Source organism: Acanthochromis polyacanthus, chromosome 6, assembly GCF_021347895.1.
Source record: "Acanthochromis polyacanthus isolate Apoly-LR-REF ecotype Palm Island chromosome 6, KAUST_Apoly_ChrSc, whole genome shotgun sequence".
Classification (NCBI taxonomy): Eukaryota; Metazoa; Chordata; class Actinopteri; family Pomacentridae; genus Acanthochromis; species Acanthochromis polyacanthus.
Genome location: NC_067118.1, coordinates 22,277,632 through 22,296,760, shown reverse-complemented (window position 1 = coordinate 22,296,760; position 19,129 = coordinate 22,277,632). Strand labels below are relative to the sequence as shown.

The window sequence follows — 19,129 nt, the reverse complement described above, 5'->3', positions numbered from 1 at the left end:
CCTAAACTTTGTAGTTAATTAGGTCATCATGGTTTCAGTCCAACCCGCCACTGTTACAATCCAGTCAAAATCCAGTCAGAATCATGAAAACACTGAGGCCTGACAGGTTTCATATTGTTGTTGAAAGACTTTTTATCCATTCTTTTACTACTACCACAAGGTAAACGGGCTCATAAAACCCTTTACAAGCTCAACACACACATACAGTGACTGTCACAGCTCCCTGCTTCTCTATTGAGACCTTCAACCCTGAGAGAGAGAGAGTCAGGTGAAGAGAGGAGAACAAAATAGAGAATAGAGAGAAAATCGAGGATGAAAGAGTGAAGGGGAAACTGAATGCAATCGCAGAAAACACACTTGCCAAGACACAAGGACACACACATACACACACAACACACACATCGAGTGAATGTCTCTCCACTGATGAATGAGGAAGGCACTCGAGCAGGAGAGCCCTGGCACAAAAGAGCTGCATTCAGCAACATTAAAAGGTCGTTCAAGAGCGACATTCAAAAACACAAGAAGGTTAACTTGGAGCACAGGAAGACAGAATGCACATCGAAAGGCTTGCTGTGCCATATTTGTGGCCTTAATGTGTCCTTAAAATATATGAGTGAATCTGTATTCCTCTGATGGATTCACCACAGTAACAGCAGCTGGGACAAGCGAAGCCTTCTGCCAAGAACAACAGCTCTAAATCAACTCACACTGAAATTGTTTGATTCTTCCTTTGGGTCGCTGAGGTGTAAGAGGCTCATATATCACTGAGGTTAGTTAGTAAACTAGGTAATGGGTTCAGATTTATTTCACATTAATCGTCAGATTTGGCACAGCTGAGTAGTTTATCACTGGTGAAGCAGAAAAGCAGGATGTCAGTTTACTGGCAGCCAGCAGATGTTAGAGGGAGATTTTACTACTGCTAGCTTCATCTGAAACCAAACAAGCTTTATTTCTAGTTTAGCAGTCATTATTGACTAATTTAAATGTTGGAATCTATTAGTAATTGGTCATTGGTGGCGAATTCTCAGTGTAGAAAGTGTTGTGTTTTTCGAGATCAAAGAAATAGGCTCACATTAAGAGGCCTGAACCTTTACAACACACTGAAATTCTAAAGAACAATAAATTAGCAATATCTTTGCATTCTGGCACTCTAATTGAAAGTTCAATTCACTCTAATCCTACAGAACAAAATATGATTAGGAAAGCAAGTAAAAAACAGTCAGAAACTGTGAGAACCTCAGGTTGAGAACGACAGCGTTTAAAGCTTAAATGGACCAGCATGCAGGCTAAAGGTCAAACTGGGGCAGGACACCACCAAGGGGTCATAAGATACACACAAGTCAAAATTCTCAAGGGAACCCTGACATTCCACAATACTTTTGAGTGTTTCTGACACAAAATGTTTAGACAGGGACGATGCAAGTGTAGGAAATCTCTGGAAGCATTTTACTACTCCAAACAAATGGAAGCGGCAATCCGTGTCAATTCAAACAGAATTCAAAATTATGTTGCTGTACTGTCTAAGACTTTATTTCAAACAAGGGTGGCACCGGAGTCCCAGAAAGTTCCTGCAAGAGTATATATATATCGATGCATAAAATGTCCTGATCAAAGCCAAGCCTGATCCCTGGTTTATGCCCGCTGTTATGCAGTTGTTGTAAATTTAAAACTATTACTATCAATAACTGATTAATTTGTGATATAAATTGAGGACACTGAACATATGTCCTGTGCTAATATCACTACATCGAACAAATCACAAAGGCAGCTGTCACAGATGCTATTACGAGGAGCTTGTTTTAATGCACTGGTGCTTGTTAGATGTTATTAAGCATCACAGAAGACTTTGTCATAGTGGCCCTTTACTAGATAAACTCCTTGGTATCTTCAAAAAAAGTTGATCAAACCAACTTTTGAAGTCTAAAACACAGTAGAATATGATGTAGGTGTGGCAAGACAAGTTCCGAAGCTTTAGGTATTTTAGGTGAGACACGTTTTGAGTGACGCCTCAAAAATCGCACACATACGAAATTCTCAAAATTCAACCAAAACAATTTATAGAACTTAGTTTTGGGTCAAAAATAACAATTAGGTAAACTCTGAAACAAAATCTGAGATGGTACAGCAACATCGCTATCTGTAATGGCACCAACTGACCCAGCAGAAGAATAAGAGTAAAAGCAGAACACCACAGCAGCGCACACAGTAATCACGTGACACAAACACAGAGCGGAGCAGCAGACTGTGCTCGCTCAAATGACAACCATAAATGCAAAGACAGACAGACGTAATTCATGGGCAGGGTTTTTCCTTCATATAAGGCATTTAGGCACCACCCCAAACAGGTTTGAGCCAGCAGCGAAGGAAAGTTACCAAAATTATTAGAAGTGAGGATGAAGTTAGCAATTAAATTTTTTAAGCAGTCAAAAGTAGGAGGAAAATGCACAGACTCATGTCAATGAATCTAACACAGACTCATTGCCTTTACTGAAAATGAACTGATTCTGAGCCAGGAAAACACTGATGCATGTTTTTCAGAGTGTGTTCTTGATAAATCCTACCTGTCCAAGATCCAATGTGACGTTGACCTCATTGTACTCCGTGCTGCGGGACAGAGGTGGGCTCTGCCACCATCGCTCTGTCCCATCGATGGCGTTGGTGATCGGATGGGCTCGATCACTGTCGCCCTGGCTGCAGATGTCACAGTACTGGCCCTAAGGAGACAAACAACAGAGATGTAAAAAGTTTAAATCTTCAGTTTCGCAAATGAAGTTTGGTGTCTTGTTGAAATAATTTTCCAGTTTCTTGTTAAAAATGGAAGGAAAGAGGTTCCTCTGACATGGCCAAACAAACACTCACTGTGGACTTCAGCGCAGTGGGACACACTGTCCTAAATACATTTCAGTTGAAATGTCACCTAGCAGACTTTTTGAACACACATCCCAAACAAACATTTCTTACAGTTTTTGCTCTTATCTATTATTTACAGATCTACTGTAGAGAATATTTACTATCCCAAGGAATGGTGGAATTATGTGGTGATCGGAGTACATCTGTTTGTCTGTCTCTTTTCAAAACATTACTCAAAACTGGATGAACGGATTTTGATTAAATTCTCAGGGATGGTCAGAAATGACACAAGGACCAACCGATTAGATTTTGGAAGTGATGCGGCTTATAGTCTGGATCCATGGATTTGGTTAAAATTTCTCTATCATTGCGAGATAGCGGCGCAGCATCACTGTAACTATGACAACAAGTGAACACTATGTCAGCTGCCTGCTGATGATCACGATTGCGATCCGACTACAAATTCCCCGTTGTAGACTTATTAGGACTTGTCCGTTGGAAATGATACAAGGTACACTTGATTTCTGAGTCCCATTGATTCCGCCGCCCGCTACATCTTTAGTATCCTATTCAGTATCCGTTCATAACGTACACATACATGCATAACACACGCCTGTGCTCAGCGTAAGGTCATTTTGCTTGTGGGTGCATCTACATTAAATGGCCACATTCTGCAGTGCTGTGATTTCTGCCACAAAGTTTTTCAAGATTTCAGCCGTCGGAAATGATACAACAATGAGCAGCCTTACTGCACTCTCTGAGTGCTTTTCTTGTTTTCCCTTTGACAGGATGTAAATGATTCACACACACTGGTCATTGTGGGATAAGTTACAGTTTAGTGTCTCCAACCACAGAAAACTGTAGCATGGTAGTCCCTGAAATGAACGGTTTTCTTTCATAGCTGTTTGTCCCAGAAGCAACTTGGGTCAATTTGCTCATATTCCAACAGAAAGGTGGCTCCACTCAGGTTACTTAGACAGTGATGTTCCAGTTTGTATTCCTGCTTCTAGGTTTTAATGTGCCATAAATGTTGTCTCTGAGCCTCAGTCTGAGTGTTTTGTGACAAAATTGCAGTTTACAGTGTAATATAACAGAAAGACTAACAATGTGGAAGCTGAATAGGGTTATACATTTGTGAGCGTTAGCACACTGAGTGTCACTAACAAATGTAAAATGAGTAATCAAAGAAATTAAAATTTCATGTTTGTGAGTAAAAATGTGACAGGAGCAAATAAAATAAAGACTAGACACTGGTCTTTGGGTGATTTGATGATCGTTAGGATAAAAATTCTCCTTCATGGTTCAAGTTTTTGCCCAGCAATTTCCACTGTGAAATGAAAAAAAATGGCTGCCTTGAAGATAGTCACTGCAAGTACAGTATATTCTATTATGTAAAACACATAAGAGACAGAAGTGGATACATCCACTTAAAGTAGCCTCTTCACCTCTTTGGTTTTTAAATCCTCCTCATTCTTAGCTAATCTAGTGTGGCTGTCAGAACGTTTAACCTAACCAATGTTGCCAATGTAAGCATTAGCATAAAAAAACAAGTCAAGACCTGAACAAAAGCCCAGGTTAGAAGATATCATCAGCGCAGATCACTGGGGTCAGAGGACACTGCTCACTATCTGACTCCATCACCAACCCCTGCTCCTGCCCCCGTCTAACTCTCTGGACTTTCCAGAGGTCTTCTGTCGGTCAGCCTTTGTGTTTTTTCGACAGATCCGCGACAACCTGAACATAATTGGGCTCACGTTGTCTGACAAATCTCAAACCACAGGAAAGGCTTCTCAAAACATTAAAGGGCCATTAAACTCAGAAGCTAAATGCAAAGAAATGAAGGCGAAAATGTAAGAAAATCAAGTTGTGAACAAAAAATCTGATCTTTCTGAAAGTGACATCTCCAACAGACACGCCTGGAGGTTAATTTAGTGAGATGTCCAGTCTGCTCCTGTATTTCGTCCAGTCTGTCAAACCCCCTTTCACACCAGTTTTCCTTTCACAACACTCCTCTCTTGTCACTTCTTTTGGAAAGCCATCTCAGTGCAGAGGCCACCTGGAAATGAACTTGTAGAGCATATTCTCCTCTCTCCAAGTGTTACACGCACTTTCATTCAGTTGTTTTTCATCTGGCTTCCTATTCTTAGCCTCAAACTATAGCTGATAAAGCAAAAGTCTCCCTTAGTGAAGAATTCATGTCCACCGTGTCAAAGTGAAACTCACTCAACACCTGCTACTTTATGTGATCTGTCTTCTCTTAAAACATAATGCATGGCCCTTCTCATACTTCCATTGGCCATGTTTCCAAATACTGAACTATTCAGTTGTCAAGTATACGCTACTGTTCAAAAGTTTGGGTCACTTAGAGATGTCCATATAAAGAAAAGCATTTTCTTTCCAATGAAGACAACATTAAATTAATCAGAAATACAGACTAGACATTGTTAATGTGGCAGATCCTTAATATGAGCAGACTCAAATCTGATAGGGACGCCACCACCACTACTTACATTTTTGTGCTTTGGTCTCTAAATAGTAGGCAGGTCCCCACAATAAGTCTGTCAGCAGATTTATGGCCTCACAACATGAGTGAGTAATACAAACACACACACACTCCACCCTCCTGTCCTCCTCCTGCTGCTTTTAATTAATAAAAACACTCATGTCTTGCTGTCAAATCAAAACAGGATTAACCTCAACACACAAAAGTGTGTGTGTTTTCTGTCTGTGTGTGCATGTGTGCAATGTTCAGGGGGTGCAGTAACCCAACAAGTGGACCGAGCGACAAAAGCCCAGCAAAGTGGGCTAAACCTCTTAGCCCGAACACATAATGGCCCATTCCTTGAGCTAATGACCAGATTTCTTGGGTTCATTTTGGAGATTTCCTGAGCTAATTACGCAGCAACTTCAATACTTCACCAAACTACTGTGAGATCACAGAAAGACTGAACAAAACTCTGATGAGGGAATGTCAGCCTAATCCTCTGTGTGGAGAAGCTCAGGTGTTTATAATGTGATCAGGACCACGTCTGTAATTGGGAACCCCAAAACTGTCACGGGACAAATACTGCAGGACATTTAGCCAGCTTAATTTGAGTTAATTGTTACCCAACTACGCAATTCTGTCTTTCTTTCTGCCATTCAAGCCAGAACATTGACTCAGATTAAACATTTCTGCATGTAACTTGAGAGCTTGACAGAGTCTTGAGCGTTCTCTCTTTAACAAAGGCAAATACCCCTCAGGGCACACGTTTTTGTGTTTTGGTGGCTTCATCCTCAGTCAAATCACTTTTCACACTGCTTGCTGTTCATTCTCCACCTCTGCTGGTCAACCTGTCTTTATCTTTACACCTGATCTCTTTTAATTTCACTTCAAACTGTGCTCATTAGCATGCATGTTGCGTTTTGCCAACTCTAAACATGGGCTAGGAGAGGCGTTTCAACGTGACAAAATTTCTCTTTTTCCTCCCTGTCTTCTAAGAGGAAGCCTTGATAATCTCGCGGTAACAGAGCGGATAAACCCGGTCTGATTGGAGGACACGGGTCAGTCACCGTGAGGAATGTGGGGAACAGGTGGGAGAGAACGAGGGAGAGCGAGGGCAATAAGCTTTCATGTTATCGCCCAGAGGGTTGCTTTAATGGTTAACCCATGAAACTGCAATAATCTCTTGTGTGTTGCCCGCTGATACAAGGAGGCTTAATTGTCAAACTGACAATGGGTCTGCTCATGCATTTTACAAGCTCACAAACTCATCATCACATTAAAAACTCACCTTTAAACAGACGTAAAGCACAACTGTGGAAGCCCGACTCTGCTGCGTCCACTCTAAGTGAAATGTTGCCTGTCCTTATATAAGTGGCCTGTGTTAAGTGTTGCCAAGTCCTACAAAGGAAGCAGTGCATGAAATAATGACTTGGCAGGGCAGACTGCACACTGCTGACCCCCTCTGTTCAACTCTCTACTCTGAATGCATCTGCAGGTTGGTGATAAAAGAAGCAGTGATTCTGTGGTCAAGTTTGAAGGGATGCCATAAAAAGTGAAGATCAAAGTGACAACTGCGGGAAATACAATTGTAACTTCAAACAGTGGCCCTATATCTGACATAATGAGGCCACATAAGTATGGTGGTGTAGTTTCTGGACATATTTCAATTGTAAATGCAAAAGTAGCAGATTATTACTAGACCCATCATGTTCCTAGAGGCTAGAGGTATTAAAGGAATGCAACTATGCAGAAACTGCATCACTGTAAGCCTTCAGGTGAGCACCATGCACTCTAAAAAGTTAAGAAATCTGGTCCATATAAGAGTTGACAGTCATGCTAGTTGCTCAGTGAGGCAGCACTTTGGAGTCCATTCCCACCACCTAATTAAATGCATAGTTGCAAGATAAAAAATAATACTAATCAAAAATATACAAATTTAGATTAATTGGGTTGGCGTAAAAATGATGGTATATGCATCAACTTAATATTGTGTGTCTTCTAAACTCACATTGATGCATTAGCTGACTTAAACTAAACTCAAGTTGAGGTAACTTAATAAAATTAGCTTCAAAGTGTAATTTTTCTTCAGTTTGAGTTCAAAAGAGAATGTCTCAACATGCCTGGACAATTTCAAAAACACATTTGATTGTAGAGGGAAAGTTAATTCCCCTGATTGAGTGTGGATTGTTGGTTTATTAGAAGTTGTTGTAACTCCAAAAGATTAATGCCAACTGCTCAAACATGGGTTTTTAGAGTGTAAACACACTTGGAGCCAACAGGAGAATTTTAACAATGCAATACAGGGGTAACATTCTATTAACAGCCTGAGCATGCATTCCACACATACTTTAATGAAAGTTATTGCAGATGGATAATTAGGAGAAGGTGATCTAACTGTGCCACGAGTTTAAAAAAAATAAGTGCAGAAAAAACAATTAAACTCTCCAAGCCCCTACATTAATATTAAAATCCAAGAGCATTCACGTTATGTTCTGCTCTAGTCTAATCAGTGACGTTCTGCTCACCTGGATGGTCTGGCTCGGGTCTCCGGACACCGGGCCTCCGACCAGCTTGCAGTACAGGTCGCGCACCGTCCTGCCGGTGTCTTCCTCCCCGCAGGTCGCAGTGGCGGTGATCTTCGTGCCCTCCGCCAGGTTGAAGTAGGGCGGGTGAAGGCTGTAGCCGTTCACCCCGTTGGTCGGCAGCTCCTGAGCCGACGACCAACAGCAGCAGCTCAGCAGCAGCAGCGCAGCGCCGAGAGACGCCGGTCCGCTCGTCATCCTCTCCACCTGTGCGCTCGCTCCGGTCCGAGGAGAGAAGTTTCGGGGGGAGTTTAAATCAAAAGCGGGTGTACAGGAGGTGAGCTGTTACCTCCTGCAGGAGAGGAGCATTTGGAGAAAAGTGCTTCAAATCGCAGGGTAGGGTGAGTTAAGTCCGGCGGAGTCGTACGTCGAAGTCCTCTCTGCGCGTCGACCCACCAGCTTCTCCAACTGAGGCTGTTCTCACCCTCCCTCCCCTCTCTCCCCCCCTCTGTTGGCCCGGCCCCAGTGGTTGGAGGAGGGCACACAGCCTCCAATGCTCAGCAGCTTTCATTAAACAGCTTAAATAAAAGTATCTTAAAGTGAAAGTTTGGATCCATTAAACCAGTAAATACAAACTACATATTTGAACTGACATTTTTGAATTCATTACCTCTCATTTCTTCATCCAGTTCAATTCAACTCTTGTTGAATAACAGACTTATTATTTTGTTATTGTTATTATTAAACAAAATTATTGTTATTATTAAATAACAATATTATTATTGTTATTTATTAAACAAAAAAAGACTTCCTGTTTATTTATCTTGCAGCACTTCCCTCTTCCTCATCTTTTATCCCACTGTTATGCACCAAACAAAAAGTCAAACTACCTGTGTGTGTACCACACTTGGCAATAATGTGATTGTCATTCTGACTCCGATTTAGTACATGCTTTATTAAGACAGATATCAGTTAACAATATTGGGATGATGAAGAAAAAGTTCTGAAAAATGATTTCAGAAAAATAAAAATGAAAGAAAAACTATGTAGGAATAAAGAACCCACCACTTAATTTAATGCATGGTTGTGAGTTACAATATAGATTCAGGTTGGGTTGACGTATTCAAATTGGTAATTGCATCAACTTAATAATGTGTGTAGTTTAAACTCAAATAAGCCAATAAATATTATAGAATATTCTGGGTCCAAATATATGACTGCATTTCATGATAAACTATGTGTAGATAATAAAGTTATAAGACAAGATTTTGTTACTGAATTAATGCATTTCTATGACATGAACAAATATACATAAAAGTTTTTAAAAAACAACTGAAGAAAATCTTTTTGAAGCAATTTAATTTCTTACATGTTTGCCAGCTTAAAAACCTTTGTGAATAAATATGGCAAATAAGTAATAACACTCACAAATTCATTTAAAGTAATACAAAAATACTAATTGAATCAATTTATTTTGTAAGTAATCAACTTAAAAACTCGTGTTTATGCTGCCGAACATTAAGTAAGTGGTAATTCAAAACGGGGAAGGAAATGCTAGTTCCTCTTACTCAACCTACTTTGTTGGTTGAACATAATTTAATTAGAAGTTGTCATAATTAAAAAAGACTGATGCAAACTGCCGTGTTAATTTCTCTTTTTGAGAGCAAACATTTAGTGTGGATTGTAGGAAAGAAAAATACTATTTTAACAATACATTTGCATGACAATTACTGCACCACATTTAACAAGTTAAATAGAAAAATGATTTAAAGAAAGACAAAAAGATCAGTCTCCTCTCTTTACATAAAGTAGAGTTACTGTGCTGCAGACATGATCTGCAATAGACTAAGTCAAGGTAATTGTCATATTCAGAGATGTTTAAATTTTGTGTTCCTCTGTTTGACATACATTAAAATGCTATACAAAGAGGTAAGCCATGTGTTCCTCTCTGAACAGAATCTGTTGCTTTTCATTGCTCTGCAAGTTCAAGATTAACAAATGAAACATGTTCTCTATCATGTTACTGTATTTGTCACATTTTAAGTAGAGGTGCATCTCCATTCCTATCTCATCTGTCATGCAGTGATCACAGACTTTTTTCTTCTGTCGTTGCCATGACTTCTGCTGTCGTCCATTTCTGGGGCTCTACTGTTGTCGCAAGAAATGCTTGTAGTTTGGAAGATTAAATCTGATGCTAAGTATAAAAAGTGTATTGGTAATGAATATTTTACATGATGAAAGTTGATGTTTAAGAAAAAATGATGTCTTATTTTAAAGATGGTGAATGAGAAAAACGAAGCACCTCAATCAAAAATATCATGTTGCGTTTTAAAGATTTTTAATGTCACCTAAAATATCAATGAGTATTTGGCCAGGATCTGTCTCTACTTTCCCTCCCGGACAGTAAAGAAAATAATAGCCTGTTGTTTTATATTTGTGGTTTAGGTCCAGATAGCAGTGAAGTTTTTTTTGGCTTGATTTGTCATGTAAATTTCCCCTGATAATAGATCAGTAGTATACCCATCTGGAGTAAATGCAGATGGGTATTTGCCTGGAAAATCCAGACTGACTTTATTTATGTATTAATATAAATACAAATAAAGGCAGTCTGGCATTGTGATGATAGGAGACGATTTCAAAAAGGAGGAGCTAACGAATGCAGCTTGACCGAGAAAGAACCAATCAGCGTAACACGGATGTGACGCACAAACAAATTGACCTTGAAGTCCACGTAGTCCAAACAACAATGGCATGCAACCGAGAAAGCGTCGCGGTGAATGATTACTGCCATTTTTGTCACAAAAATCTGCGAATACATGGGGTACTCTCAAGTACAACACTTATTTTTGAAAAGGCTACGCAACAAACGACTCCTTCCTAACAATTAGCGGTGTTAGGAATAACTTTGTTAATGTTTGTGTTTGGTTACGGGAGGTGCACAGGTATTTTATGGGTAATCCAGGTGCTGAAGATGACGCAGCATTAACTCCCGCCTCCCGTGCTATGATTGGTCATACCAAACTTTCCCGGGAGGGAAACGCGATTCATTTCGCCCAATGCCAAACTGATTCTCCTGTATCTCCTAACATGGAGATAGGAGATTACATGGAGATTCAGTTTGGATTTTCCAAGCTAGATGGGTATACTACTGCATAATTCTAGTATACTAATAGGCTAATCTGTGAGCTTGTTAGCATGCTAATATTAGCTTCGTAATCCACCTGGCACTGATGCACACTTCAGTTTACAGTAGTTTGAATGCACCAGTGTCATATTATATTGTTTTCAGTGATAAATTTCCACAGCTGAAGCAAAGCAAACACAACATTACTCACAGCTGAATGCCACAAGTTCAGACAAATTGTGCAATAAACATAAGGTGTATGAGGATTCATGTCAAACAATGGAGAGGAGGTTTAATTCTTGCAAATGTAATCCCTTAAAAAACCTACTGCATGCACAAACTCGAGAACTTGGGGTCCACCTTTAGGAAACACCTGAGCAGCTGCGTGTGATTATTTTTCTCATGGACTCAGCGCCATCTAATTAAGATAGAGGAACCACTTTAGAAGATGAAAGAGCTTCTCACACACACACACACACACACACACACACACACACACACACACATGTTTGTACTTCTATCTTAGTGAGGACATCCATAGGCGTAATGCATTTCCTAGAGCCTTACCCTAACCTTAACCATCACAACTGATTGCCTAAACTTAATCCTTACCCTAACCCTAACCAAACCTCAATTCATACCTGTTCTCTAAAAACAAGTCTTCACCCTCAAACATGGCTGTTTCAAAGTGAGGACCGGCCAAAATGTCCTCACTTTGTAAAAATGTCCTCACTTTGACAGTTAAATGCAGAAAATGGTCCTCACAATGTAGCAAGTACAAGAACACACACACACACACACACACACACACACACACACACACACACACACACACACACACACACACACATGTTTGTACTTCTATCTTAGTGAGGACATCCATAGGCGTAATGCATTTCCTAGAGCCTTACCCTAACCTTAACCATCACAACTGATTGACTAAACTTAATCCTTACCCTAACCCTAACCAAACCTCAATTCATACCTGTTCTCTAAAAACAAGTCTTCACCCTCAAACATGGCTGTTTCAAAGTGAGGACCGGCCAAAATGTCCTCACTTTGTAAAAATGTCCTCACATTGATAGTTAAATGCAGAAAATGGTACTCACCATGTAGCAAGTACAAGAACACACACACACACACGCACACGCACACACACACACGCACGCACGCACGCACGCACGCACGCACACACGCACGCACGCACGCACGCACACACACACACACACACACACACACACACACGCACACAGATAACAGCTGTTCAGGTGAGTCAAAGTAATACTGTCAGGTCTTCTCCATTCAAAAGCATGTTTACATCTGAAACAAATCTGTTACCGTTGGACCTCCTGCGAAGTGGAAGAAGAACAAAGAAAGGCAGACAAATTAGTTTGGCAGGTAACATTGCTGCCATGTTTGTGTGCTGTGTACACTGTCCAGAGTCCAGAAATCTCACAAATCTACTTCCTCCATCCTCTGTGTGACACATGTTGAACTCTGACCTGTGGACTGCCGTCACAGACACACACACTTTGTCCCATTCCAGTTACTTCAGATATATTAAATCTACTCACATTAATGTTGCTGGAGACTCACCCTGACTACTAACCTAAACTGAGCCTTACCTTAATCACATGAATGTTCATGCAACACAACACACACACACACACACACACACACACACACACACACACACACACACACACAACCTCTTGTCAACAAGGAAAAACTCTAAAAATCCTCTGGAGAGGAAACATCGGAGAAATCCAAGTGAAGATGTCGGCAAGAGGGACCCTCTTCCAGGGCTTGCTGTTGAAGTGACCTTACAATCATACTGTCAAGTCAAACTGGAAGGAGCTGAAAACTCAACGAAAGAGAAGCATTCACACAGGTGCTACCATAGATAGGAAGAGTAGATATGACACCCCTCTCTGAGCGGCGTTCCTACAGGGACACTAAGCTAGTGGGGGCAAAGTTTCAGTGTTTTGTCAATGGCACGAAAACTAAAACAAGAAGAATGCCGGCTCATTGTGCTGCATACGTTTAACACATCCGTGCACACGTTCAGAGGTGTTTGAAAGATGAAAACAGGAAGAGCAAGGGTGGTGCGGAGAAGGCAAGAATTAAAAAAAGAGGAAAGCTCTGGAAACAGACGCAGCCGAAATTGGAAACTTCTTCACTAAAGCTTGCGGTTTGAAATGACAAATGAGGCCGAGGAAACGGACACGGATTTTGTTTAACTTTGCAAACCACCGTTCAAGTTAATTATCAAATCAATTAATTGTGTGTCATTGTGGTGTAAAACATAATGTTATGTAATTTAAATAATAGTATGATGCGACCACATAACTGGGAAACTTTGTCCTGTAGTCCCTCAGAGTCAGAAGAAAGATCCAGCACCACCAAGCAGCAGCCAAGAGCCACAAGTCCAGAGTGGGAGGTAGGATTGTTCATTGAGTGAGGCATTATGCATATGTGTTACCTGGTGATGTAGATAAGGAACAGAAGAACAGCCTGGATTTCAAACAAATTATTTTAGGCAAATAAGGTTCAATGTTGTCTGTGGGATAGAATAACTCATTTTTACATCTACAAAAAACAAACAAAAAAACACACTAAAGGAAGGTAAAATTCCCATAAGGCAGACTATGGGCTCTTTATGTTGGAGGCTGAAACTACCACAATGTCATGATGATGATTGCAGAAAGTGGAATAACATGAGCTAACATGAAACAGAAGCACGCAAAATGTTCCTCCATTTTTGTTTTTTTAATAAGTGCATAAAATACACATTGTCACCACCTATAGGTCACTCCTAAGGATGACACCTGATTGCCCAACTTCCACATCATGATTGAGAATAACAGACAGCGAGTGATAAACAAAAGCTGTCAACAACAGACAGGGAGATTTGAAAAATGTAAGGGGAATAAACAAAAGTTTAAAATGGAACTTCAACAAAGAAAAAATCTAACGACTGAAGAGACAACCTGGGAAAAAGACAAGAAGAGTGAGACTAAAAAGAGACAGGAAGAAAGAGCCCTCGTCGTTTCACCTCACTAATCCTCTCTTTCTTCCCAAACTCTATAACTAATCTACTTCCTAGTTGCCAAGGAGACCGAAGGAGAAGTGAGGGACAGGCCACTTGTTGTCCTGGCAACTGTTAACTGCTCCATCAATTGAACCCACTTACCCCCTGCTGATCCCTACACACACAAACACATGCACAAACACGCACACACACACAGATAAAGAGGTCGGAATTTGTCTGAAAAGAAAAAAAGATTGAATGGAAGAGATGAAAAGTGAGAAGTAGTGTAAAAAAGTATGGAAGTGAACAGTGATGAAGAAATCTGTCCCAGAAATGCAACCTTATTTAGCCCCAATTTGGAGGGCATAAGCAGAAAATACTGCAACCCTCAGTTTCCCATAATCCTCTGTGAGGAGGTCAGCTGTTTAATATAGTATAGAATAAAGTGAATTTCCATCTTGGGCTAGTAACAATGAAAAAGTGCCCAAAACTTGACTCAAAAAGTGGTATACAGTACATACTAATCAAAATATCTTCAATGATATCTTGAAATATAAACAATACAATAACACCACTATTTTAATGCTTCAATAGTGCAACAATAGTGTTCTACGTCTACTTGTACATTAAACTTTTCTTACAAAACTTTTCACAGTTTGCAAGTGAAAACTATGTCGTTGGAAGTTTCAGAACACGTTCTGGTCTGGCCCATTCTGGCCCTATGAAGCAAGTGGCCAGGCTTTGGTTTTGTTCGCCGACTCAACAAAACCTAAAACTTTCAGCAGTAATAATGGTTATCACAGTTGTGCTTATCAACTCTCTTCGTTAACCTTAATCAGATTTTCTTCTTCAGGCTCTGCATGTCTTCATAAAAGGGGGTGTTTGATGCATCATATGGCTCCTCTTCTGCACTAAATGGACCAGTGACACACTGCCTACTTTAGTCACGAGAAAGAGGTTGTTATAATTGAGAGCTTTTAGAAATATAAAAATGTATTACGGAAAAAAAGTGCTATGACTGCAAATTATGCGATTAAACCTTAACTTTCTGTATTTAAACGTGATTCTCAGCAAGAGCACTTCTGTCTGACACTGCACCATAATGACGGATACATAGAACTCACGATAGCTTTTGGCCTACTCAAAGTAAATTAATGTAGCTGATTGAATATTCTCTGTGATAAATACTAACAGACTGATCAATATTCTAATCTGTATTCTATGAGCTGCTAGCCTAGCCGCGCTAGACAACCCATGGCAACGAATTTAATTCTCTGCCAGGGTGGGTCTAGTTACCCTCTATAAGGCTCGAGGTTGGATGGTCCTAAAACTGGCTGGACCAATCACCATGAAGTGTAGAGTCGGAAGGCGGCCGAAACTAAGTGACGACAGAGGTGCGACGATTCTGACAGAAACAACGGGTGCACAATAAACAGTTATCTTTCAACTCGGCTTTGGCCACAGCCCTTAAAGATTTGAAGCTAAAATTCAACTTGAAAGATAAACAAAGGATGGCACTGAAGTGTTTCATTGAGAAGGAAGACGTATTTGGACTTATGCCGACGGTATATGGCAAATCCTTAAAGCTCATGTCCAGAGTTTGAATTGCAGCGTCTCCCAAAACACTGTTGGTCCCACCCTCCCTCCCTCTGATTTCGCCCCTTTATTTGTGCACGCACACAGTACCTGACAGGAGTGCCCGGAGTGCTGCAGCATCTCGCCTGTTTTGCTGTTTTCCCCTCTTCTGCATTTAGTACATTTAGTAAATAATAAAGGAATTACGTTAGAATTCTGTATTGAGTCTAACTTGTCCTAATACCAAAATAACATGAATCTGCTAGGACGAACGAGTAAAGTTTCAATATGTGATTACACTCGTGTATCCCTCTCGATGACGTTGTTTATCAAACTTAGTGCATTTCTGCGTGTATATGTGTTACATTGTTTATTTATTTCTATCTAGAGTTCAGAATTGCATGACTCCTCTGAAGAAGAGTGTGTCCCAGATGCCCCAACATCTTCCTCCAGAGGTCGGGCATCTAAACAAAGCCGTCAGGCGGGCTATGGAGGCCGTGGTTGGGGAGCGACGCGAGCACCCCGAGCCAAAAAACGTCCTGCAGTCTCTTGGCCTGACAAGCCGTGGGATTGGTAACTTTTCTGGAAGTTGCTGATCCCTGATGCTCTCTCCTCCACAAGCAAAACAAATGTGCGCCCGGTTGCGTAGTGCGTAGCTCGCCCACCTCTGCATGGGCTTGCTTGCTGTGTGCGTAACCGTTGATTGACAGCATGACAAAGCTGAAGCTCGAACTTGATTGGTCGGCAGCGACCGGTGCTTTTTGGAATAACATGGGGGTCTATGAGAGGAAGGCGGAGCTCAGGAATAAATTTTCATATCGCGTTATACTAACATTATATTATAGTATCAAACTAGACTAACACATTTAAGCTTTGTTAAACAATGATACATAAATTGAAAACAAACGGAAACTCCGGACACGAGCTTTAATATACCAGTTGGCTCCGCTGGTTGGGAAACTAATGGGATTTAGCCACAATCCGGCGCTCTAGGAACTATGTCAGCCTATTCGTTGCACTGATTGGTTGTATACCTACCCAATTGCTGCAGAGTGATTTGAAAGACAACCTTTTAGCCCGCCTCCCTCCCTGTCGAGCGTTCCTAGACCCTTGTGTCTTAAGAGCTGGGTCTAGCGCGGCTAGGCTAATGAGCTGCAGTACCAGCAGTGTGAAATGCAGTCGGCACAAGCCGGGAACGAACATAAAATCACATCTACTGATTTTTTACATCACCATCTGAATGCATGTACACTCATCTTGCAACACGATGCTAGCAGCTTGTGCGACTGCAGCGTCATTGCTTTGATCAGTGGTTTTACTAACATTCGATTTAATAGGTTTGCAAATACAGTGTGTCAGAGAGAAGCTCCACTGAGAGCTCCCACATAACATAAGAAGATATTCACCGAACCAGAAAGACACGGAGACTGTAACTTTTACTTGCAAGGGTAACACAGCACAGTGTAACAAGACACATTAGTGCGAGCTACAAAGACTGCTCCCATACGAAGTTTATTTTATACACAAGCAGGAATGAAAACATAGCATAAGATAAGAAATAGCTCGAGTTACACAAGGGGGTGTGCTAAGCTGAAAGAGTGGAAATATACTGGGATGTGGAGACTAGGGAGAGAGAGAGAGAGAGATGTGTGCAGATAGAAGTGAGTGAGTGGTATTCTATAAAAATAGTCATGTAAAATACTATGCACACACAGTTAATGCTCTAAGGCTCGATTATGATAAATGTATTTACAAATTCAACTCTAACATTCCCTCCTGTTTATCATGATCAAAAAATGTGAAGATCAGTTAACAACATCTTGTAAAACATTTTCTGCTGTCAAGTCATTAAACTACACTTCAACATCATCATTCTCATCATTAGAGTCATAACTACAAACCAGACTGTTCTATCTTAATCCATCTGTCTACTGGCCTGAAGTCAAAATTCTGCTTAATGCTCTTATCATTTTAAGCCACAAACACACACAGTTCACATTTCCCTCTTACAGACATATCTCCACTGTATCTGAATGATAGTCATGTTGGGTAAATAGTGTTTATCTAGTCATAGCATTCCTCAGATACTCCAAATCCCATCCTGGGTTAAATAGGACGACACAATGCGTGCACATGAATGAAGCACACACAGTGCTGAGGGCGGATATGTTTGAAGCCCTGTGAGCCGGGGAGGGGATGTTTTGGGTTGACAGCAGACTAAAGTTAGTGTGTGTGTTTGAGGCAGGTACCTACATGCCCTTCTCTTTGTGTTCTCCAACAAAACCAAACCACACACACTCATGGTGGCCCTCTCCTCTCTGTGTGCCTCTCTTTTGTTCCTCACATGAGTTCTACTAGCCTGAAGAAGAATCAGAGCTTGAAGTCACTGACGTCGCCTTCCACTTCAAACCAGAGACAAGCACGCTAGTTTCAGAGTGAGACAAGACGGTTGATAGCAATCTCACATCTGTATGGTAAATATAAAGCTGCAGCCAGGACACCTGAGATGTGCTTATCTGAGCACAAGGACTGGAAGCAGAGGTCAGAAAGCCATTATTGTAGAAAGGCTGTATTGAAAACACAATCCTTGAAGGAGAAACTGAGTGCAAGCCCATTGTGAGGGAACAAAAAACCATCTGAGTTTCAGAGAGTTAGAGGAATATTTCCAGACACTTACAGTGGGACAATGCCACCACAGGTATCACTGAGGATTCATTTTACACTAAATCACAGCCTCCGCCCTCTTTCTCAACCATCCACTCTTTCTCCACCCAGCCTGCTTTCCTTATATCACCTCCTCTCTCTCTCTCTCTCTCTCTCTATTCTTTCACTTCCCTTCCCTTCATGAATGTTACCTACTTTGAAGTCTGCTGGCGTCTGAAAGGGGACAAAGAAATGAGCCGGGCCGACGCTGAAGACTGACAAAAGGATGAGTGAGGGAGATGGAAAGATAAGAGTGGGGAAGAGAAAGAGGAGCCATGACAAAAGAAAGCAGAACAGGAAGAGAACAGGGACTGAGTGATATGGCAAAAGGTAAAAAGTGAGTGACAGACATCAGGCATTAAGACGGAATAAATTTTAAAAAACACTGGAAGATAGTTTATAACGGTGGGGTCAAATAAAACCCTAAAAGCTTTGTTTAAGCTGACACATAGTGGTCTTTAAAGGAACTACTACTTATTCCCTAAGGTGGCAGTATAATAGGCCTGCAGTAGAGGAGGCTGCATTCATTTCTAGAACACTACCTGTGTGTTATGTCTCACCTCTCTGCAACCTTTCTGTTTGAGATCTAGTGGCCACAACGACCACAGCATATTCTTCCATTTTCATTTGACCAGATAATGACCTTCATGCTAATTACACCATTTCAGGAACTAAGTTAAACTGCAGGACATTAACTATTTGGGTGGAATAAACCTTTAAAACCAAGAGTATCTGGACACAAAGTAGGTGGAATAGCTAGTTGAATGCACCTTAACTTTGGTGACAGTGGCATTTATTTAGATTACAGAAGTCAAATAGTTCATTTATTGACACATAAT

The 19,129-nt window shown here is 40.8% G+C and overlaps 1 protein-coding gene across 3 annotated transcripts in view; it reads right to left on the bottom strand.

The window, feature by feature from the left end:
- The window catches only part of lama5 (laminin, alpha 5), a 128,856-nt gene extending 120,526 nt beyond the window's left edge, over positions 1-8,330 (bottom strand). For all 3 annotated transcript variants that reach the window (XR_007942383.1, XM_022195768.2, XM_051949165.1), the window contains exons 1-2: positions 7,861-8,330; positions 2,562-2,714 (exon numbers count right to left, since the gene is read on the bottom strand). Coding sequence is in view for 2 of the 3 variants with exons in the window: in XM_022195768.2 (XP_022051460.2) it covers positions 2,562-2,714; positions 7,861-8,115 (408 nt within the window). In the remaining variant the exon portion in view is untranslated. The remainder of the gene's footprint in view (positions 1-2,561; positions 2,715-7,860) is intronic.
- Positions 8,331-19,129: the final 10,799 nt, after the last annotated feature.